Here is a 23527-nt window from a genome sequence, read left to right as displayed (position 1 = left end):
AGCAAGTGCTCTTCTCATTGAGCTGCGACACCCAGCCTTATCTGTAGCTTTATCATGTGACTGTTCTACTTCTGCCTTCATTTTCCCTTTATCTGTTTTCAGCTAGTATTTATCATCTAACTACTGTACGATAGCACTCTCTTTCCCTCCCCACTCCGTCAACTGTATTGTGCTATTGTGCTGTTTTCTCAGTGGAGGTGATCTTTTCTTTCCATGTCTCATAATATCCATCTAAGTATCCGTCCGCCCATTCACCTATCCACCTATCCAGCTAATAGATGAAAGTATTGCCCACTTACTTTTTTAAACTGGGTTGAGCTCACAGCACTATAAATATGTACCTTTTGGCAAAAGCAGTCCCTTTTGACACTTCAAATTTCCGAGTGTATTATTATCTCTTAGGTAAATATTTTCCTTCCTAATTAAAAAGAATCTATAGACAGATTTCCTGTATATATATTTTAGTATCAGTGAGGTAACAGGAGTTAGCAAAGGTACAAGGTTGTCAATGGGAAAACAAAGGCCAAAGTCGTGCAGGCTGAGTACTAAAGGGCAGCCTCCACAAGTGTGAGGTGGGGGCTGGAGAGGTGGGTAGCTCAGTGGTTAAGAGCACTAACTGCTCTTCCAGAGGTCCTGAGTTCAATTCCAGCAACCACATGATGGCTCACAACCATTTGTAATGGGATCTGATGCCCTCTTCTGATGTGTCTGAAGACAGAGACAGTGCACACATGTTAAATAAATAAAATGCTTTAAAAATATATATTTCTTTAAAAGAAGTATGAGGTGGTCCCTCACTCCTTTCTGAAACTAAGGGCTGATTTTGGAGGAAATGTCATCCCTTTGCTCTGAGCTCTAAGGCCCTCATCTGAGCCTTTGCTGCTGCACTCATGACCCTCCCCTGCCTCTCTCATTCTACTAGAAATCCCATGAAGAAATAGATGCTTGATTCCCCTATAGAGTCTATCATAAGGTATAGTGTAGAATAACTCAATAAATACGTTTTGAACAATATGCTCTTTATTGAATGCTCTAGCCGCCATTTTCTTCTTAAGAGAATACTTCAACCCCAGGGACTTGCATACGTAAGGATCAAGGGATTCTGGGCAATCCCCATTGTGTACAGGCTCTGTATTCTTCACTTAAAACTTGCTGCTTTCAAAACTGGAAGTATGAAAATCAGAGAACACACCCGTGTTGTTCTTCTTGCTCCAGGAAGGCACACCTACCACTATCAACAGCACTGTGGGTGGCAACAGCTTCTCAGGCGACGTGGCATTCTGACAGGATTTCAGAGGGCGCGCAAGACTAAGGCCAAGCAAATACTGCTAATAATATTTCACACCCTTCCTTGATCCTGTTCCACCAAACTGTTTATCTATCCATCTAACCTCTCAAAGCCACAAAGGTTCCTTATCAAACGGAAAACTATCTTTTTATTTATGACTGATAACCCTTGTTAAATGATACAATTTCTAAATGATATAAATTGATAGTAAAGTCTGAATGAAAAGTGAATGCTCAAGAATGACTAAGAAAATGTTGAAAATGTAAATGAGGAAGCCGATCCACCAGATGGAAACCATCTGACTTTCTCTAGGTTCCAGGATATGTTAAATTTAGTTGCTTTTGACATCTCAACAAATTGGACTCTCTTTCAGGACCCGAAAAACCCAACATGACTTTAAGTATAAATGCAACTTCATAACACAGAGATTATAGCCTGCACGTGCACACCCGCTGCCTATGGTGTAACAGGACAGTTGAACATTAGCTCTTCCCTCCCAGTTAAGACCTGCTCCCTGGACCGGTTCTCACTGACTGGCACACTTAGCATGACCTCGGGTTATCTAATCCCTTTTGCTTGCAGTTCTTCTTTCACTTGTGGCTGCACAAAAGGCAACCTGGCTGTCTTGACACCCAAGAGACTCAGAAGACAAGGACAGAGGAAGCCTGGGTTACTGGCAAGCAGGTATCTGGAGAATCAGAGACATAATCAGCTAGTTTAAGGTCGCAGGCCTGCCCCGGAGGGATCTCTGCCCAGAAACCGGCGGGTCTTTCCCAACCACACCCGTGGGCGTTCGGAAATCCGTCACCTGAAGACTCACTGCCTGCCCCCTTTTCAGTACTGGGAGCACGGATCCGCCCCGGGTGACCCTGAGGACCCGCCCTGGCAGTTTGTCCTCAAGGTGGCGCCTGGTCTCACCTCCCCCAGGCCGCGCGCGTAGCGGGCCCCGCACCCCCAGTGCGTGAGGGGGCGGTGCTGCAGACTGACAGGACCCTTGGCCATCCTATTGGGCAAGAGTCTGAGTGATGTACAGAGGTTCTGCCTTCCTGTCGCCGGCGCCCGCCCCTTTGGCCGCGCTAGGCGGCTGACGTGTCGGCCCGGCAGGCTTCCGCTCCGCCCCTGGGCCGCAGCCACTCACCGCGGCGAGAGGGGCGGGGTGGCCGGGGCCCGCGCTCCCCTCGGCCGCTACTCGCGGCCCGCCCCGCCGCCCCGGCCCCGCGGATGACGGTATATATTCCAGGCGGGCGCGGGACGCGGGCGAGTTGCCGAGCCGAAGGAGCCGGAGCTGGGTCGAGCCGCGGGAGTGTCGAGGGAGGTAGGGGCCCCCTTCACGCGCGCGCTCCCACGGCAAGCGCGCGGACCCGGCAACGCGTTGCCGCACGGTGCTCGGCGCCGGCTGCTCGGAGCTCCGGAGGGGCGTGGGCTGTGTCGCGGCGGGGGAGGATGCGCGGAGGGTCGGGGTGGGGGGAGACCGGGGAGAGGAGGTTTGGGTGGTGATGGAGTCCTCGGCGCGTGTCAAGCGCTGGTTTGAGTGGGCACTCACCTGGATGGGGAAGAGGAGCCACGAGGGTCCCAGGCTAGGGCCCTGGTATAGTTGTGCCATTTTGGGAGGTCCCCGGTGAGAATAAGGTCGCTGGTACTGTCAGGGGAAAGCGAGTTGGGGGGTTTTGAACCCACGAGGGTAAGAATTGGTAGTTCCGACAAGGACAGTGGATCCCAATGGGAGATGTGGCTAGCACAGATGTGGCCTTGCCACATACCCGGCTTCGATTGATACTGATAGTGAGAGAGGTTCAGATTTCAGGGTTTCCCCTCAGTTGGACTGGTAGAACGATGAGGCTAGAGGGCTGAGAGCACACATACGCTCTTGAAGATTTTTAAAACTTTGGTCTGAAGCTGGCTTTCATCGGCACACTATGAAATCTGAAAATCGGCGGTAATGATCATGCTAGTACGTATGTATTTATGTGAAGTCAAAGTTTAGGAACTTGGAGGTGAGGTTCACTGGGCTTGGATCCAAGAGTTTTCAGGGAAATGAAGGCATTTGTCTATTTCGTTATTAGTTGTCTAACTTGGCTGAGGGAAAAGACTTCATAAGTCTGTGTTGTTAGTCAGTGGTTAGGACTCAAGTCAATTTGAATACCATTTCTCCTCCGCGGCCCCCCCCCCGTCGTTTTTCCCCCCCGTCCCCCCCCCTTTCTTTTTCCTTTTTTTTTTTTTTTTTTTGAGACAGGGTTTCCATGTGTAGCTTTGATTGTCCTGGAACTCACTCTGTAGACTAGGCTGGCCCAGGACTCACAGAGATCCATTTACCTCTGAATGCTGGGATTAAAGACGTGTTTTGTTTTGTTTTTCAAGAGCAATTTACTAACCCATTCTGAGGACATATAGCAGCAGAGGTGGGGGAGGAAATGGAAATACTGGACTGCTTTAATGTGGCATTTAAATTCTAATAGAGGCATGTTTGATAATGGTTCGTCATTTATATTGACCCAGGTGTGTTAGGTTGTAGGCACACGCCAAATTTAGTCGTAATTTCTAGTACATGCGTTTGTTCATAGTATAAAAATCCATGTCTTTTTCATTCTCTTCTCTGTTGCTGTATACCATTTACTTACACAGACACACACAGACACACACACACACACACACACACATACACTCACACGCACCCGTCTTACAAAAATCAGTAGGAGATACAGTGCTATGGCTATAGCTGTGTCAGGTAAATATAAACAATGTTCATTATGAATGTTACGTAACACAGAAATGGACAGATATGATTTTGGTAATAAGTTTTGTAGATTGCTGGTGTTCTGGGACCAGATATCAAAGTTTACCACCGTAAAGTTGTTTTATTTGCATGAATAGGCGTTTTTCTCAAGCACCTAAAGGGGAGTAGTACTTATTTATTTTTTTTTAAAGATTTATTTATTTATTATATATGAATACACTGTAGCTGTCTTCAGACACACCAGAAGAGGGCATCAGATCTCATTACAGATGGTTGTGAGCCACCATGTGGTTGCTGGGATTTGAACTCAGGACCTCTGGAAGTGCAGTCAGTGCTCTTAACCACTGAGCCATCTCTCCAGCCCAAGGGAGTAGTACTTATTGAATGAAGTTTTTTTCTTTCTTTTTTTTCTGAGACAAGGTTTCTCTGTGTATCTCTGGCTGTCCTAAAACTCATTCTGTAGATCAACCAGGCCTCAAACTCAGAGATACACCAGCCTCTGCCTCTGACCAGACCATGCTGGCCTCCGGAACTAACTTACAGAGATCTGTCTGCTTCCTCAGTGCTGGGATTAAAGGAGTAAGCCTCCACTGCCCAGCTTTGAATGACTTTTAAAGGAACAGTTGTACTTAACATTTGTCATAGTATGCTTGCATGTACTTTTAGTAGAAGAGACCTTTGTTTTTTAATCTTAAGGATATGTGAAAAAGGTTGGGTCGTCTTCATGACAAAATACATACACCGGGGAAATGAAATTATTTCCTCAGGGTGAAATGATGGGGCAGGGGACAACTGGAGAGGAACCAAGAGCTAGGGGCGCCTCTTTGGTTCCATGTCTTCCCAGTGATCTGACTACAACGTGCTCCCTCAAGTCCTCACAAAAACAAGGTTGAACAGGAGACCCCGGGAGTCATTCCTTGGAAAATAATACCAATCTACTTTGCCCTACTGTCTTTTTTTTTTTTAATTTAATAGAAAATGTTCTTTGAGAATTTTGTACATGTGCCAGCTATCTTAGTAAATTTTTTTTTAAAAGTGATACAGCTCTTAGACATCAACTGAAATGCTCTTTTTTTTTTCTTTTGGTGTTTAGAGTCAGAGTTTCTCTCTGTAGCCCTGGCAGTCCTGGAACTGGCTCTGTAGATCAGGCTGGCATTGAACTCACAGAGATGTGTCTGTCTCTGCCTCTCGAGTGCTAGAATTAAAGGCAAGCACTACCACCGCCCAGCTGAAGTACCTTTTGGCTCTGTCTCCTGACTTGCTTGGCTTTGTCGTGTACTGGTGACCTTGAGAGTTTTAATCACATAACCCTAGTGTTACCAACTAGTGTTCTGCCGACTAGTCTGCAGTTTCTCTTTGGATGTTTGGTAAGCAGATGAAATTGAAAATGACCCAAAGTAAAGGATCGAGTCTCTAATCACCATGTCTTTGTAAATCTGTTCTGTCAACATTTTCTTCATACTTAGTGAATAGCAAGTTTCCATATTGGGCTATTTCACTTGCTGTTTCCTCGAGAACACTTGGACCTAAGCTTGGTTTATGTCTTCATATATATTCTTAAGAATTAACAAATAGATCCCCCGTCCCCCATGGTGCTGCTTCTTACCTAGTTCCCCACTACTGTGCCTCTTAGGACTCAGTCCTTTCCCCCACTCTGTTTCTTCGTAGCCTTAGCTCATGTTCTTTTACACACTCATCTACTCTGGAATTTGAGTATGAACTTGTTCCTCAGCTTACTTCCACCCAGATCAGACTCTGGCGGGCAGTAAGTGCTCAGTAAATATTTGGTGAATGAATTAATAATCACACATAAAAGTTCTCACACATGTCCACGAAAGGGTAACTTTTTATGGATAACCTAGTCACATCATGAGGAGGGCAACTGGGGACAAATCACAACTCACTGTAGTTTTGTGACATAAAAAAGCAAACCACATTGGGCCCATAGGTTATGCTGGAAGTGAGAATTCCCTAGTGAAGTCGTTGCCCATGTAATGTAGCAGGACATGTTACTACATACTTGGTGATGACCGCAAGTAAACTTGGAAAGGTTTACTGGGAAGCTGTGAGTTACTCCAGCAACAGCCCTTTTATCTTGTGTTTCCTATGGTCTTGGTTCCATCAAGAAGCCAGGCTGAGTGATTAGCTTATCCAAGTTTGTACTCACTGTGCTCCATGATGTTCCAATGATGAAATCACGAAGGATTCCATTTGCAGGGTCTGTCCCCTTGTACAAGGCTGCAGCGGCCTTCAGACAACTGCTGCCACCATGTCCTGATCCCTGAGTATATCACTCTGGGAGGCGGTTTCCTTATTGCTCCCATTGAGGAAATCCTCTTTTCTTGTATCTTTGATAAACTTTTTGGCTTTGTCCATAGTAGCTCATGTTCAAAAGGTTGTGACTTAGTGCTGTGGAGTGCAGCTTTCACATCTTTGACAGTAGCATTTTATAGAGGCCTCTCAAAGTCCTAGGCACTTTCAAAACTTTCATCATAGTAAGGATACCCTTAACTTTAGAGGTAAGGGCTCCTTTTTTGTTGTTGTTTTGTTTTTGTTTGTTTGTTTTTCTGTTTGTCTGCCTTTGAGACAGGGCTGTGCTCTGTAGCTTGGGCACAGTCGTATTCTGTAGCTTAAAGGAGCCTCAGATTCTTCATCTTGCTCCATCCACACAAATGCTAAGATTGTGGCATTCACTATTTCACCTGGCTAACAACTGTCTTTGCTCTATTTTGCAGACATGAAAAACTAGGGCATTGAAAGGTTAAATAACTAGATGAAAATCACAAACTTGGGCCATGGTAGAATTGAGGTAGGGACCTAGTCAGATTCTAGAGCTCAGTGATGGTTGCCACCAAGTTATTCTGCCTGTGTTTCAGTGAGACCTCTCTCATGGGATTCTTTGTATTTCCTCTGCTTTTGTGAGGAGAGAGAAAGAGGATAGACTTGGAGGCACATACATCTGAGTTAAAAATTCCCATCTTTCCAGGTACTAGCGATGTAGCCAAAGGCAAATTATATAACTTCTTTGAGCTTCATTTTCTCATTGATTATGAAAGATTATTTGTTACACCTTAGCCTTAGATGAAAATTTTATTCCCACTTTATGACACTGGGGTTGAAAGTATTTATGACTTGGTGTAGGCAATAAAATTAGGAATGTCCATTTGTTTCCACATCTGACAGTGATATGTTGGGCTTCTGGTGTGCCTCTAGGTATGCCGAGAACAAGAGGCGGCTCTGGTGTTGCAGCAGGTCTGTTTTCATGTTGCAAGACTTCTTGAGGAAGTGCAGGTGACCCGAGTCTCCAGGATGTCTGCCATCTACTTTCTGTGGGGTAGACTCCTTTTGACTTTTTATGTCTGGTGTTGCAGTGGGTGAGCCTGCACATGCTGCCTTTGCTGCAAAGCCATAGTGCTATTCTTATCCCTGCCCTGACGGACACAAGGTGTAGAACTCCCTCTGTAGTTTGATACTGAATGATTGTGATGAGGTAGAAACTGTCGGGCATCTCAATTTATAGGTGCAGGACCTGAGGCCTGGGGCAGTTGAGTGATGTGTGTAGACTGTTGAATGCTCTGTACCCCTGATCACCATCCTGTGACAGGAGGATAGGTTGGCCCCTCCTTCCCTTTAACTGCCACAGCTAAGCAGCTGGAATGCAGGGCAATGGTGGTTTTTTGTAGTGAGCCCCAAAGTCATCTCTTTCATTCAGATCCCGGCAGCCAGTCTGCGTCATAGCCTTGAGGGTTTTGTTTGTTGTTTTGTTTTCTTCCAATTTTTATCTTTTTCAGTTAACATACAAAATAATGGATTTCGTTATGGCATTTTTAGACACATATCAGACATAGTTCATATTTGTTTTCCTGCTGCTTTCTTAGTCTCCTGTCTTAAATAGTCTCTCTTCTGCTTTCATGTCACACATATGTATACATGGGTATCTATAATGAAGTTTAGATTCTGCGTATAAAGAGAAACATCTCTTTGGTCTGTTCATTCTTCATTCTACTCCCTTGGGCCTTTTCCCTTTTAGTTCCTCTTTTACTTTCCTCGTGCATGCACATGTGCATGTGTATGTGTTAAATCTAGATTCTGCCTATGAGAGAAAAGATCGAACTATTTGTCTGGATTTGGTTTTCTTCACTGATAGCCTCTAGTTCCATGAATTGTCCAAAAAATGATATTTCATATTTTATGGCTGAATAAAATCCCATCACTACAGATATTATATTTTCTTTATCAGTTTATGTGTTGATGGGTGTCAAGGATGGTTCTATAACTTGGCTATTATGAACAGTGAGTGCAGTAAGAACTGTGGAGGTGCAGGTAGGTATGTATCCCTGCATGCTGACTTAGATAACCAGAAGTGGTTGTAGCCAGATCTTGTGGTAGTTCTACTTTTAGATTTTGAGCAGCCTCCATCCTGGTTCCTATAGCAGCTGTACTAGTTGACGTTCCTATTAGCATCATACAGGTGTTCCTTTCTCCTACGTCTTTAGCTACATGTGGTGTCACTCTTTTTATTTTAAAGTTTTACTTTTTACAATTGTGTGTGTGTGTGTTTACATCTTATGGAACTTGGTCTCTCTTTTCACCATGTGGGTCCTGGGGCTAGACCTCGTGTGCTCAGACTAGGGGACAAGACAAGTGCCCTTACCTGCTGAGCCATCTTACCTGTGTTTGATTTCTTTTTTTGATGATCACCATTCTAATTGGGTCCCCTCGGGTTTTCATTCCCACAGCTGTGGTTTAGCTTGCTTTCCTTCTAGCTGTCTTTCTTTACAGTGTATTCAGTACCCTGGCTTCCTTCCCTCTTCTTTTTTAAAGCAGCGCATGGAGATAGTGCCTTGTGTATTATTCCATTGTTGGCTTCTATCTCTTACTCTCTGATCTACAGTTCATTGCCTGGCTTTCATGGGCTAGACCTGCCCTATATAATATCCTGTCACTATGTGTAGCCCTTCACTTTCTGACTGATTCCTATCTTCTTCATGCTCATTCCCCAGGGCCATTAAGGTCTCTGGTTTCCTCCTCTTATCTTTGTAGTCTGTTTGACCTCCTCCAGGGTCAAAGAACTAGATTGTGAACATTTTCCAGCTGGTGCCTGTTCAGATCTTGCGTTTATCAGTACTAGGTGGGTGGTAGACTAAATATTTCTTCCTTCCCTTACTTGGTAACACTATGCAGTTTAAGATTTGGCTTTGTGATGGTAGAATACTCAGGCTTAGGGCTAACATGTTCTTCTCCCCTGATTGTTGTATGTGCATCACCTTTCTTTCCAGTTAGGGCTCAGGTTTTTAGTGAGTAGATGATGGGTATGAATCCCCTGTTTCCCTGTGGAAGTTGCTATTGAAGTATAGTATTCATAGTTATAGGTGATGCTGTACTCCGAATACAACAGTAGTTATCTTTATTAGAGGCAAAAGGAGAACAGTTGAACTATGAAGTGGCAGCATAGTGTTTAGAGGAGTAGTGCAGCGGCAGCAGATGTGGAGAGTGACAGTGGAATGAGATCCCTGGGGATAGGTGCCACTCCACGGGCTGTGCTGCTGAGCTTCTTCTGTACGAATACTGATGGTATAACAGTTACAAGTGATGGAGAGGTAGAAAGTTAGATGAGACTTGTAAGTAAAGTGCTTCGCACATAGTACTAATTATTGTTTAAATTTGAACTTTCACAAGTATTGAGTGAGTGTCAGTTTTTAAAAAACATATTGTCATACATAGCTTAATGATGGGGCTATGTTCTGAGAAATGTGTCATTAGGCTGTTTAATTACTGTGCAAACATCATACATATATAACCTAAGGTAGTTTAGATGGGGTGGTATAATCTCATGGGACCACTGTTAAATATGTGATCTTGCTGGCCAAAATGTCAGGATGTGTACCCTTCCTTAATTCCTTTTCTTTTTGGTTCACAGCTCTCCCTACTCTGTTTTTACAAAGCGTCACTACCAGAGCACTATGAATGTTAATGACCTCAGACACAGGCTGTCCAGAGATGGGCAAGAGCACCTGCTGCAGTTCTGGAATGAGCTGTCAGAAGCCCAGCAGGTAGAACTCTATATGGAGCTCCAGGCCATGAACTTTGAAGAGCTGAACTCGTTTTTCCAGAAGGCCATTGGTGAATTTGATCGTTCCACTCACCAAGAAAAGGTGGATGCACGAATGGAGCCTGTGCCCCGTCAGGTTTTGGGCAGTGCTACCAGAGATCAAGACCAGCTGCAGGCCTGGGAAAGTGAAGGTACTGAGAAGGTGCTCATGTCTTACCCAGTGTGTTATGAGATACGCTGAAATTATTCAAGTTGCTGGATCATGTAGCACTGTGCCTGTCCTAATAGAAATGAGATAACCCACTAGCAAGTGGCAAGCATTCTTGCCAAGGTAGCTGCAGCACCTGCCATGGCTGATCTACGTCCTGCTTGAATTCCCGATGCCTGGTTTCAAAGCTCTTCTTATACTAGTCTTTATTCGGCTCAGACTCTTTGTGTCTTTAAATTCTATACTCTTGCTAGGTTACTTTCCCTGAAATTTTGTGGCACAAGTTAAATGTTCCAATTTAAGCTGCTTTGACCTGAAAACCTGCCTTAAACTGGTTTTCCACACCTGCATTTCCAGCCCTGTTTTCCTCTGTGTTACTATGTCTCATTCCTGTTTCGACACATATTGAAGCTGAGCAAGCAATTCACCTTGCCTAGGTGTTCTGTTGCACATTTCCTCCTGTGTTTGTATTTACCTTTAGCTTGGTCTGGCCTGTGCCCTTTCTCTGCTTACGGTCACCTTGAAGGCCATGGAGCTGTGCAGGCTGTGGTTCTGCTGCTGTGGACTGACACTCTTTGTTTTGTTTGGGAGGTACTAGAGGTCAAGCCCTGGCCTTCTGCATGTGAGGAAAGCACGTTGCCACCGAGCCACATCTCTTAGTTGCCTGCTGGTTTTGAGCTCACCATGGAGGCCAGGAAAGCTTTGAACTTGCAGCTTTTCTGCCTTGGCCTCCTCAGTAGCCAGAGCTATAGGCCCAATTCTTACACTCATTCTTCTTTAAAAAATTTTTTTCTTTTTAAAAAAATTTGTATGTGTGAGTGCTTTGCCTTCATGTTTGCCTGCACATCACATGCGTGCAGTGCTCACAGAGGAATTCCGTCGTACACTTTTGAAGAGCAGCACATGTCCTGATTGTTAGACATCATTTAGAAGGAAAATTTGCAGTTTTACATGGATCAATATGTGTTGAATTTGCCCACAGATTTCTTGTTCAAAACATACTGTAATTTATCCTTACATCTACTACTAATTTATACTTTTGAGAATGGCAGTGTAATTCCACAGTAGCTTTTTGATAGAGGTGCTTTTTGTAATCTAGTCCTCCTATAAATAAAAAGTTTGCTAAATATTATACCCTAGGCCTGTTCATTAGTTACTTTTGCATAGCTCTGATGAAATAGCACACAAATCAGTTTAAAGGGAGAAATATGTATATATTTTAGGTCACAGTTTTAGAGCATTCTGATTGGGAGGGCTTGGTGGAGCAGAGCAGTTCACATCATGGTGAACCTGGAAGTAAAGAAAGAAGGCCAGGAGAGCTTTGAACCTGCGGCTCCTTCCCTGGCTCCTTCACCACCCACCCCCACCCCTGTTGACACTGTCAGGGCTCCTCCCCATGGGATGGCATCATCCTCATGCACAGTGGGTCTTCCTTCCCTTTACTTCCCTAGATATACCCTCACAGATACCCAGGAATGTGCCCCACCAATCTTCTAGGTGAATCTAGATCTAGTCAGGTTGACAGTGAGGACAGAGCAACACCTTTGAGTATTTGCGTGGCCTTCTCCTTAAGTCTCTGCCTTGTTTTCTTACGTGAATGAACAAGTGAGACTAATATACTTTATTATAGAAACTACTTTCAAAATATCAGAAATTGCTTGTAACTATATCAGATCTATTTTTCTTATGTTACCTAGTTGTATATATGTTACGTTCATAGATGTGAATAATGTCATAGCTGTAGCTATATTATCTCAGTGGCTGTTTTTGTTTCGCCTTTTAACATTCCACCTCTCACTCCATGAAATAAGAAGATAACTGGCAGCATTGACATTGTCTGTACCTCTTCCTCCCCTAGGCTGACAGGTTTATTGATTTTTAAATTGTATTCCAAAGAGCCCCAGAGAGTTCCCTTGTGGGAAAACTGTTTCATATAGCGAAGAGGAAGCTCCTTCTAACTAGACAGGTCTTGAACCTTTCATATCTGTCTCAGGGGTTCTGCTTCCTTCTGTTCTGTGTATTTAATTGTTACAGGAGGCTTTATTCAGAAGGATTCAAAAGGGCGTTAAAGAGCAGCTTGAGAGAAATCGGTTATTCATTCAGAGGATGCTTTTCAGATCTGAAATGCACATGTATGGCTGACCTAGCCTCTTGCCAAGAGAGTATGGCTAACCTGGCCTCTTATGGGAGCCATGGTTAACCTATCCTCTTGTCAAGAGCCATGGCTAACCTGGCTAACTCTTACTGAGGATTGGGCAGGGCCACTCAGAATCGAGAGAATGACTTTCAGATGAAACCTTGTGAATGGAGAGTTTTGGTGATATGGTAACTTATACTGACTTTGGAATCATTAACCCTGCCTTCCTGTTCTGGGTTTCAAAAAGGCTCCAAATCAAAAATCAAACGGGCTTCTTCCCTCCTATATCCCAGCTGCCATGTTTCTCCTTAGGAATTACGGAGGGTGGAGTCATAGCATTAACATTTAAGGAACCTGGTATAATGGCTGTAAGCAACAAGCAGGTCTTCTTTGGCGTCATTAGCTTTTAATAGACTCTGTAGAAATGATCTCCATTTATGATTTTTCATTTAAAGTGTAATCCACAGTTGTTAGAACCAAGTATGGCCCAAGAAGGAGCAAAGCAAACTTCCTTTTGGCTCAGTATCAGGAAACAGTATTTATTTGTGGCCTAACAGTAGGGTGGAGGAGATTTTGTAACTGATTTTATATCCTTCTCACTTAGCCAGAAATTGCTGTGTGTTTGCACAGTCATAGCAATAAAAAGTTTTTGCAGTTACTAATCAGAGGGAAGTGACTGCGGTAGTGAAGATTGTAGCATTGTATTTTGTATGCTGGGAGGAGTCTCATAACTGTTTCAATGACAATTTTGTTTTCTTCATGATGGTAGAAAAAAGTATTGTGTGGTATTGGTTCCCAAATGTCTGATATTGAAGTGATAATGGACATTTGAAACTGAGGGTAGAAAGGTATTTCTTAGGGGTTAAGTGACCTTATTTTAATTTGAGTTTTAAAGTTTTACGGCTACATGTAATTAGTGTAACATAGAATAGCAACTGGGAACTCCAGATCTTGAAAGAGAAGCAATTAAAAGCTTTGAGAAGAATGCCATTTTAGTAAAGGTACACTGGGACAGTCTGGTTGCCTAGTATAAAATGCCACCTTTTATTTTAAAATGTATATTTAGTTAAGTACAAGTTAATCTCCCACTTATACTAATAACTATTTGGTGTTACCCATTGTCTTGCCCGTGAGACATTTTCCTAACAAGCATAGAGAGCTGGGAATGGATGCTGGCCTTGTATGGCTGGGTAGTAAGTGGCCCACCACTAAGCTGCATCCCCAGTACCTGAACTGGTGTCTCTTCTCTTTCTGTGACAACATGTTCTCCACACTTGTGGAGAACAAGTGTGCTCAGCATTGCTTCTTCTCATTTCTCTTAGGTCTAGTATAGTAATGTAATAGATTTGTTTTATTTTAAAGGTAATACATACTTATCTTAAAGAAATTAGAAAATACTAAAAATGTCAAAAGAAAAAAGAAAATTTTTGCCATTCCATACTCCAGATGAAAATAACTACTAGAATGTTTAATAGTGTTTTCTTTTACATAAAAACATAGGATATCATTGTGCAGAAATTTATATGGATTTATTATGACATAGTTCAAGTATATTATGTACAAATATTTTGAGACAAATATGGCATAGTAAACACCTACATAGGCTACTTTGACTAAAATTTATTTATTTGTTTTGGCTTCATGTATCTTCTGTTTTTGTTCACCTTTTTCTTTGCTGCTGTATTCCAAATATCATGTTGTTTTTATTATCATAGTTCAATATATGACTTGAAATTATGTATACAGTGCCAAATATCTCTCCCGAACCCACGCTAATGACAATGCCTTTGTGTTGAATGCTTAGTGAAATTCTCAGTAATGCATTAGTTTATAAAATGAGTTCCGTTAAAGATGTCCTTGATTAGTCTCCTTTTTGTGTTTAACATTTTGGGAAGCAGTTTCAGTTGTAACATGTGATTACAACTTAAAGACTTTTGGTGGGCATGGCAGTACATGCTGTAGTCAAAATGCACGGATGTTGTCACTAGTTCAAGTCTGTTTTTGGCTGCATGGAAAGTTTGAGGCCAGAGGTATGTGAGATTTTGTCTAAAAAACCAAACCAAACCAAACAAAACAAAAAAAATTAACAAGGCAAGACAAAGCTTTTGTGCGTCAGTATTTCTTCTGACGCGCTTTCTTGGGTAGCTTTCCTTCATGTGTCCTAGTTGAAGGCCCTGTTGATGCCTCTTGTCTTGTCCACAGTTTAAATGGAAGTTCTGTTGTGCTCTGCTTCAGAAGTACCCATGAGACCGGCTTGTGTTAGGCACCTGTCCAAGTTAAAGCACAGGGAGGAACTAGTCCAACCAGGAAGTTATCCAGGAAGGGTCTGACCTTTCACAGGCCACTGCAAACTGCTCTGTTTCTTGTAATGTTATCAAGGAAGAGTGCTCAGAACCTTCTGGGCTCACAGTGCCTGGATCTCCAAAGAAAGAAGTTCTCTACATCTTCAATTGTCTCTCTCTGGCTTAATTTCTTGTTTTGTTTTATTTATTTTTTTCTGTCTGTGTTAAAATCCATCCTGTAAGACAGTCTTAACTCAGCTGGAGTTGCTCTTACAGGGCAGTTGTGAGCCAGCTGGTAACTGAACTTGGTCCCTCTGGAGGAGCTGCTCTTAACAGCTGAGCTAATGCTCCAGGCCTAGAAAAATAGTTTAATATGTTCATTGAAGTCTCTCACTGGTTTTTGGGTGTTTGAGTTGGTTGCCTAAGCTTAAGTTTGTGTGTTGAATTATAGAGGTTTTGTGATACCCATGTTTTCTTTTCTAGGACTTTCTCAGATTTCTCAGAACAAAGTAGCAGTTCTTCTTCTAGCTGGTGGGCAGGGGACAAGACTTGGAGTCACATATCCCAAGGGCATGTATGATGTTGGCTTGCCATCCCACAAGACACTTTTTCAGATTCAAGCAGAGCGTATTCTGAAGCTCCAGCAGTTAGCTGAACAACACTATGGTAACAAGTGCACCATCCCATGGTAAGCCAAGTCTCGTGTTGAAGCATCTGCTCTGTAGTATTAAAATGTATATAAACTTGCTGACAAGAGGACACACTTCCTGTTACCAGTGATCTGTGGAAAGGTAATTTTATATATGCTGAAAGTAGTATATGTTATAGCTATCTATCTGACCTCAGTGGCTTTACTGGGAGTATATCCACCTTTATACCCTTAACTGAGCCCCTTAAGAATACCTTTCAGTATCCAGCAAACTCTCAGTTCGGAAACTTCTTACTGACTAATAGTATGTCTAAAATAGGCTTTCTGGTTGGAAGGAGAAACTTAAAGGTGTGCTTTCTTGTTCCTGTTGTTGCTGCCAGGTGTCCAGTGTCATTGTGATCTAGTCATTTTGTTTCCTCTGTCAAGCATTTGGGTTTCTCCCTTACAGTGTCTGAAACTTCATGATAAGATGGTATGGCCCATTAGGCTTTTCGGTCTAGCAAATCAGGTCTAAGAACCAGGTTAGGTGGTCCTTTCCTCTTCCCCACTCCCCCACCTCTTCCATGCACACCCAGAGGTGAAAGCCACTTTGCCCACTCTGCTGTGGGTCACACGTGTTTTCTTAGGAGCTGCTGGAGTGCTGCATGCAGGGCCTCAGTCTTGCACACTGCCTCCTAAGCAGGAAGAGTGACACTCAGGTGAGTCTGCGCTGCCTTTCACCTTTTTTTTTTTTTCCTTTTTTCTTTAGCTCTTTGATTAGTTTCCCAGAGCCAGCTGTGCACTTGACATCTCTCAGGGCCTTGATATTATCACTTCAGTCCTGTAGGACCAATCAGAACTGCTGGTTTTCTGTCTCCCAGCAACAGCCTCTGGCCCTAGCGCAGATTCTCTAGCCTTACCAGCATCAGAAAAGACTGTCAGGAAGAAGCAGCTGCTAACCTTAATTCCCTTTGGAAGATCCTCCCTCTCTGGGGCTCCAGGTCTGAACTGTGTTGCTCTGCGGCTCTCTGATTCTTTTGAAGACATGGTTTTTTGAATAAGTTTTCAAGATGTTCTAGTTCTTTTTCAATACAAAAGTACTGGGATGCTGTGAACGTGGTTTTTTTTTTTTTGTTTGTTTGTTTTTATTTTTATTTCCCAATCTCTATTCCTGTGAGGGTTTTGAGGGACATCTATGTTTTATGCAGTCAGCATGTTATTTACAGCCCTGGTTCTGTTGTCATGTTGGATTTTCTTCTCTCTCTTCCCTCTGCTTTTTAGTATTCTGCTTCTGTTTGTATGCAGAGCAGTTTCCCACCTCTTTTTTTTATTTCTATAAAACAAAGAGTTGTGGCTCAGCTTATTACAAAGATTAAAATGCCCAAAATGACTTGGTTAGTGTACATATTTACTGTGGTAGGAAATCATGCCATTTCCTTCATCAATTTAAATAATAATTATTATTTTTTTTATGTTCTGCCTTCTTGTATGTCTGGACTACATGCTTGCAGTATCTGCAGAGGCCAGAAGAGGGCGTCAGACCCTCTAGAAATGGAGTTATAGTAGTCATTTACTACCAAATGGGAACCAACCTGAGTCTTCTGTGAGAACAAGTGCTCTTATCTGTGAGCCATCTATCCAGCTCTGTACTTCATCAGTAACTTATTTAATGATTATTAGTTGAGTTACTGTTTCTAAGTCCTAAGTATTGATCACTAACCAGAACAAAAATCCCAACTTTTATGTAGCTTAAATTCTGGTAAGGCATTCAACCAGTTTAGTTTCTAATTGTAGTTTCAGGTAGGATCCTTTTTCTCCTTTGCCATTCTGTCATGAATTCAGGTTTTTGAAAAAGGAAAGATTTGTTTTAGTTTTTTATGTGTTAAATGTTTTACTTGCATATATGTCTGAATACCCTTATGTGTGCCTGATACCCAGGGAGACCAGAAGAGGTGCTGGATACCTAGAACTGGAGTCAGAGACAGTTATGAGCCACATGTGGATGTTGGACATTGAATGATGTCCTTTGGAAGAGCAGACAGTGGTCTTAACTGCTGAGCCATCTCTCAAGATTGAATTAAAATTTTGTAGCAACAGAATGTATAATTTTGCTTCTATGATTGTAACTGGATGGTGAGCAGAGTCTGGAGTCTATTTCAAATTTTATTAAGAACCACAAGAGAATATTAGCCTGTGTTTCTGTTATCTTTGTTTCCCTCTATTAAAACGAGGTTTAATTTTAGCATACACATTCACAGAGTTATAAATGCTTACTTATGCCTCTAGATATGGGTTCTTTGCTTCTGGAAACAGGTTTGATATTTTCATAGGCTTATTTTGGACATAAGGATCAGTAAACCCTGGAAGAAATACAACAGCTAATTAGTGTGTCTGAGCCAGAGAAAAGATGAAGAAAGTCAAATATGAAGCAAGCGCTCTCACAGAGTCTCTGCAGCTTGGGAGATCTATTGAGTGCACGTTCTTTTGCCCTAATTCTTACAATATCATTGCTTATTAAATGGACTCTCTTTTGCAGGTATATAATGACCAGCGGCAGAACAATGGAATCGACGAAGGAGTTCTTCACAAAGCACAAGTTCTTCGGTTTAAAAAAGGAGAATGTGGTGTTTTTCCAGCAGGGAATGCTGCCTGCTATGAGTTTTGATGGGAAGATTATCCTGGAAGAGAAAAACAAAGTCTCTATGGCTCCAGGTCTGTAATCATCCGCATGCAGCGGTGACTTATTTGGTAGTATGGAATAGCTCATTAGCTCTTCCTTTTCTTTTGAATGGTGCTGATTCGGATATTAAAAAACCAGGGCTTTCCCCTTCAATTTTTTTCCTTCAGCATTGTCAGCGATTTAAAAAGTTGAAAATGTCCGTTAGTGAAATGAATGAATAAATAGATTTTTACACTTCTTGTGGTTGTTTGCCTTAGAGAGCTTTCTGGTTGTTCATTCTCCTCCTTACTATTTTATATGTATAACAGTGCCCCTGACACACCATTTACTGTACTGAAAAACAGTGAAGCATCACTATTTAGTAGGTGAGAGGCTTGGCTGATGATGTCATCAGTGCTAGATTGCTTGCCTGGCACACACAGGCTCTGGGTTCACATCTCACCACTGAAAAAAAGCAAAACAAAGAAGTAGTGAGAGGGTAAATGATAGTTTCCATGTGGGTTTAAATCTTAAATCATACAGAGATACTTGCTTAGGGACATCAAGTGGCAAAAAGAAATCTTTTTACATACAATAAATACAATACAATAAGAGAGCACAAGGCAGAACTGTATACACGTGAGTAGAACACTGGCTTGTACGTCTGCAGATAGTATACACATAGTTTGCTGTTGGCATTTATTGGAACTGGACGGTAGTGCTTGTATAACCACAGCGTGACCCGGAGAGCGATCTCAGCTGTGAAACCTGTGTGAGTTTCTCTGTGAGTCTGTAATTAGAGGAAAGACTGAGAGGAGCGGACAGTAAACCAGACCTTCACCATGTATAGGCCTGCATTTTATCTGGATTCCTGTTTGCAAAAGATGTGTTTGTTTGTTTTGAGGCAAGGCCTAATGTAAGGCTGGTCTGGAACTCACTGTATAGCTGAAGGGACTTTAAACTCCTGATCTGCCTTCCTGTACTTCCTAAATGCTGGCATTACACATATGTGCCACCACACTGTTTAGAAAGTGCTGGAGATTAAACCCAGGGCGTCATGCATGCTAGTACTGTCACCTGAACTGCATTCCCAGTACCTATATACCTACCCACCTCTCTCCCTCTCTCCCTCTCTTTCTCTCTCTCTCTCTCTCTCTCTCTCTCTCTCTCTCTTTCTTTCCCTCCCTCCCTCTCCCTCCCTCCCCCCTCTCTCTTTTTCTCTTTCTCTTTCTCCCTTTCTCTCCTCCCTCCCTCCCTTCCGTTCTCTCTGGTAGAAGAGTTTACTCTTACTATCAGCTCTGTTTTGGGGTACTCTCTAGTGTTTCATTATTGTTTAATGGTCAAGATTGTTAGAAGAAATATACTAAAACAGCAATGAAGATAGAGAAAAACTTTTATTTATGGTTAGTTTAAATCTCAATAGGTTGTCATGTCTATCTTAAGTGAATTAGTGTAAAATGCTTAAATATTTTTATTTTGAGTTAGGTAAGTCTATTTGATTTGAATCATAAATATTAATAAAAATCAAAATGTTCTGAAGTAATCATTGTTTGGTAAGTGTTGTACCCTATGTTATAGGATAAATTATTGTTTTGAGATTTCCTGGATTTACATTAATGATGTTATTCTGTGCACACTTTTGCTAGAGAGACTTCTATTAAGTTCTGAGGCCTGAACTTTATGTGCTTATTCAGTATTTTCGACTTTGTAATGAAAACCATCCCAGTTGTTAAATGTTAAACAGTCTTCTAGCTGCCTTCACAGTGGGTCGTGGAATACTACTAGCGGGTTGTTTGTTTTCCAGATGGGAATGGTGGTCTCTACAGGGCTCTTGCAGCCCAAAACATTGTGGAGGACATGGAGCAAAGAGGCATCTGGAGTGTTCATGTCTATTGTGTGGACAACATATTGGTAAAAGTGGCAGACCCACGGTTCATTGGATTCTGCATTCAGAAAGGAGCAGACTGTGGGGCAAAGGTAGTGTTTTCCCAGCTTTGTTGAGGTGTTGAATGATCTTTCTCTGTCAGTCTTTTTAAGGTGATCTGAATAATTTAGAACCATTTATCTGACTAGAGTATCTGAACCATTCCATTTGGTTCTAGAAGGTCACAAGTTCTTGCTGGTCACAAGGATTCAAACAGTGTGAGGATGGTTTGTGACAACGTGAGGCAGTGAATGGTGATCATCATTACGGGTTTGTTATCAAGGCATGTTCAAGCACTTTAGCCTGTTGTTTCTCCTGCTGCTGTAGACGGGCAACGGGCTGTGGTAGAAATAGCACGTGCAAACTTCAGTAAGGCGTTTAACAAGGGGTCTCAGGATTTTTTGTGAATAAGACAGAAATGTGGAGATTACGAATAAAGACACTTAAAGGTATTCAGTTACTGTTGGAATGACTATAAACACTGGTATTAGGGTGGAGGGAGGTTACGCTTTGTATAGGAACACTTGAATTGTGTGTGTGTGTGTGATAGATAAGGCTAGGGATAAAATAGTCAGAAGAGACCTTAACATTTCAGAAAATTTTAAAAATATTGATATAAACATTGATTTTTCTGAAAGTTTTTAAGGCTTCTATTCTTTTTTTTTGAATAAAAATATTTTTTAAAATTTTTTAAAAAATATTAATCAAAGGCTTTATAAGTTTGGTAATGCTCAATAACAAGATGTCCATACAATCAGAAGTGTAACCCAATACCCAACCTAGCTATACCAACTATCTTTGACTGGCAGAGACACGCTAACATCCATCTCTATGTCCCCCTGCCCCTCGTCTCCTAGCTTTTCCTCCTCTCCTTACTCCTCCTCTTCCTCTCCTTACTCCTCCCACCTTAGCTCCTCCTACATATCACCCTTCCTGTTAAGATAAAACTTTTTTCTCAAAAAACAATTAGAGTATAACTATACTAATTGTATCAGTAAGGTACAAGATAGACCTAATACCCAGTCCAACATTTTGTTGACTAACCAGAACCTTTGTCGTCTCCTAACTGAAAGACTTAGTTCTGAACCTGGCTTTTTTCTTGGCTTTAGAATGAATGTCAGCTGAAAACCATCCTCTCAAGTCTTTTCTCTCAAAGTAAATAGCCAGGATTGGCTATGAGAATATAAGTCTTCAACCCTGTCAGAAATCCAGAATGACTGAATTAACTGAAATTATGGGAAACACAAAGCATTAAAGCTTCTATTCTTAACAAATAAAGTATAGCACAGTCATGTTAGATTCCATGGAGACTAGTGGGGAGACATTCAATACAATGATTGCAAGATTGAGAATAAACTGGGACGGTGGTCAAGAAATAACACAGGTTCACTTACGTAATGTCCACAAAACCATCTGTTTTGGTATAAATGATAGGAGATTTTTTTTATTCTTGTGTGTGATTTACTAATAGCATGGTGAGTTTATGTATTGCCTTTGCTTTATTTGCACACTGAGAGGTATCTAGGTAGATCCTATATCTTAGCTCTTGTGAGCAGTACAGCAATAACACAGGAACGTAGTTCTTGATTTGCTGACTTCAGTTCTTTTGGACCTGTACTCAGTAGTGGGGAAAGCTGGATTTCATGATAAATATATACATATACATATTGAATTTTATATTGCTTTATATAGCTTCTGTATAGAACTAATATTTCCACCAACAGTGTGTAAGAGTTTCCTTTTTGTAGGGCTTTGAAAAGTAGCTTGTAGTTCTGAGCACTTGCTGATCTTCCAGAGGATCTGGTTCAGTTCTCAGGCCCATCTAACTGTTCACAACTATTTGTGGCTCCAGGTTCTGGGGATCCCATGCCCTCTTCTAGCCTCTGTGTGCAATGCACACATACATGCAGGCAAAAAATCTCTAAACATAAGATTAAGAAAATCTTTTTTAGAAAAGTTGCCTTCTCTACATTTCTTCACTGGCACTTTTTCTTTTTATGAATGATATTCATTCTAACTGGGGTGATCATGAGGTAATAATAAAGAGGTAGACATGCTAATGACCCCAATTTTGTCATCACACATGTATGTACTGAATTATACTGTATCATATAAACATAGTAGTTTAAAAATGAAATAATAAACTGAAAAATAGAGTATTTCAAATTGTAAAAATGAATGAGGAAATAGGCTAAGTAAAACATGTCTCTTCTTCAAAGCTCATGCCAAAATCACTCCAAAATGGACACACATTTAAATATGAACGTAAAACCATAAAGATGTTAAAATCTGGAATGCTTGTATGTGTTTGATGTAAAAGTTGAAACCATATGTGCTCTGACAAAAGCAAAATGGGCCACATATGAACTTGGAATGTCTGTTAAAAATGAGACCTCAAGGGCTAGAGAGATGGCCTGAGGTTAGAGCACTGTTTCAAAAAAGAAAGAAAGGGCTGGAGAGATGGCTCAGTGGTTAAGAGTACTGACTGCTCTTCCTGAAGTCCTGAGTTCAGCTTCTAGCAACCACATGATGGCTCACAACCATCCGTAATGGGATCCGATGCCCTCTTATGGTGTGTCTGAAGACAGCGACGGTGTACTCATATAAATAAAATAAATAAATCTTGTAAAAAAAAAAAAAAGAGAGAGACCTTGAGAGACATATCATAATCTTGTTTAGAGATTTTCTATTATATATAAATTTCTTTCCACATTAGTCTAAAAGATAATTATATCCAGAAGCTGAAGCCCTAAATTTAGAAAATCATGTTTTGAGAGATTAAAGTATTAGGTCGAATAAGACTTTATCTTTGAGACAGGATGTTGCTGTTAGCCTAGGCTGACTTAAAACTCATGGCAGCCCTCCTGCCTCAGCTTCCTAAGGGGCTGGAATTATAGGCAAGAACCCCCACGTCCAACATAAGACTCTTTGGCTCTGAAGAGAATCATTATCATCTAATTAAGGCATCGGTCTAATCGATAGCACATGCCATGTGTTTAATCGCTTCTGAATTGTAATAGAAACAGCAAATTGAATTGTAAGTAGCTAGCAAGCTTAGAAACCACCAAAGCATAACAGTGCATTTCTGACCTTGTTCCTGTAGCAGGAGGTATTAAAAAAGACTGCCTGCAGGTTTCCGACTGGCTCCTCTGCCAACTAAGTTCCCACTCTATGCCCAGCACTGGCTGGCCATCTCAGTCCTGGCTCAGGGGCCCTCCTGAGATATTGGCATGGTCGCTGCCTCTGTCCGCCAACTTGACGTCCTCCTTGGCTCTAGGCCAACTCTGCCGCCTCCATGCCTAGCCCCATGCAATGACTACCGCCAACCTCATGGTTAGACATCACAATACCCAGTAACCCAGTAAAATAAAAAAAAACCAGATTTATATATCAGCAAATACTCAAATCACAAGACACTCACACAGATTAGACAAGTTATCCCAATTATCCTAACCTTATGATGTCATATCTACCTATGGCTAGTTAAAGCCACTCCAGTTCACGTCTGCCTCCATCCTCCATCTTCGCCTCTCTCTCCCTGCTTTTCTTTCTCTCTCTCTCTCTCTCCCTCTCTCTCTCTCTCTCTCTCTCTCTCTCTCTCTCTCTCTCTCTCTC

General features: G+C 41.8%; 1 protein-coding gene across 4 annotated transcripts in view; it reads left to right on the top strand.

Moving 5' to 3' along the window:
• The first annotated feature begins 1952 nt into the window (after nucleotides 1-1952).
• Nucleotides 1953-23527, top strand: part of Uap1 (UDP-N-acetylglucosamine pyrophosphorylase 1) — a 36695-nt gene continuing 15120 nt past the window's right edge. For 2 of the 4 annotated variants that reach the window (XM_028758806.1, XM_028758778.1), the window contains exons 1-5: nucleotides 2512-2603; nucleotides 9943-10265; nucleotides 15185-15389; nucleotides 17866-18041; nucleotides 19793-19965. In XM_028758806.1, coding sequence (XP_028614639.1) covers nucleotides 9986-10265; nucleotides 15185-15389; nucleotides 17866-18041; nucleotides 19793-19965 — 834 coding nt within the window. In that variant the 5' untranslated portion in view covers nucleotides 2512-2603; nucleotides 9943-9985. Of the gene's footprint in view, nucleotides 1973-2445; nucleotides 2604-9942; nucleotides 10266-15184; nucleotides 15390-17865; nucleotides 18042-19792; nucleotides 19966-23527 lie in introns of those variants that run through there. The other 2 variants (XM_028758787.1, XM_028758797.1) reach the window with 2 other exon arrangements.

The sequence above is a fragment of the Grammomys surdaster genome, unplaced genomic scaffold (genome assembly GCF_004785775.1).
Source record: "Grammomys surdaster isolate TR1022 unplaced genomic scaffold, NIH_TR_1.0 130, whole genome shotgun sequence".
In the NCBI taxonomy this organism is placed as follows: Eukaryota; Metazoa; Chordata; class Mammalia; order Rodentia; family Muridae; genus Grammomys; species Grammomys surdaster.
The sequence above is the reverse complement of the archived record's forward strand: the minus strand, read 5'-3'. Positions and strand labels throughout refer to the sequence as shown.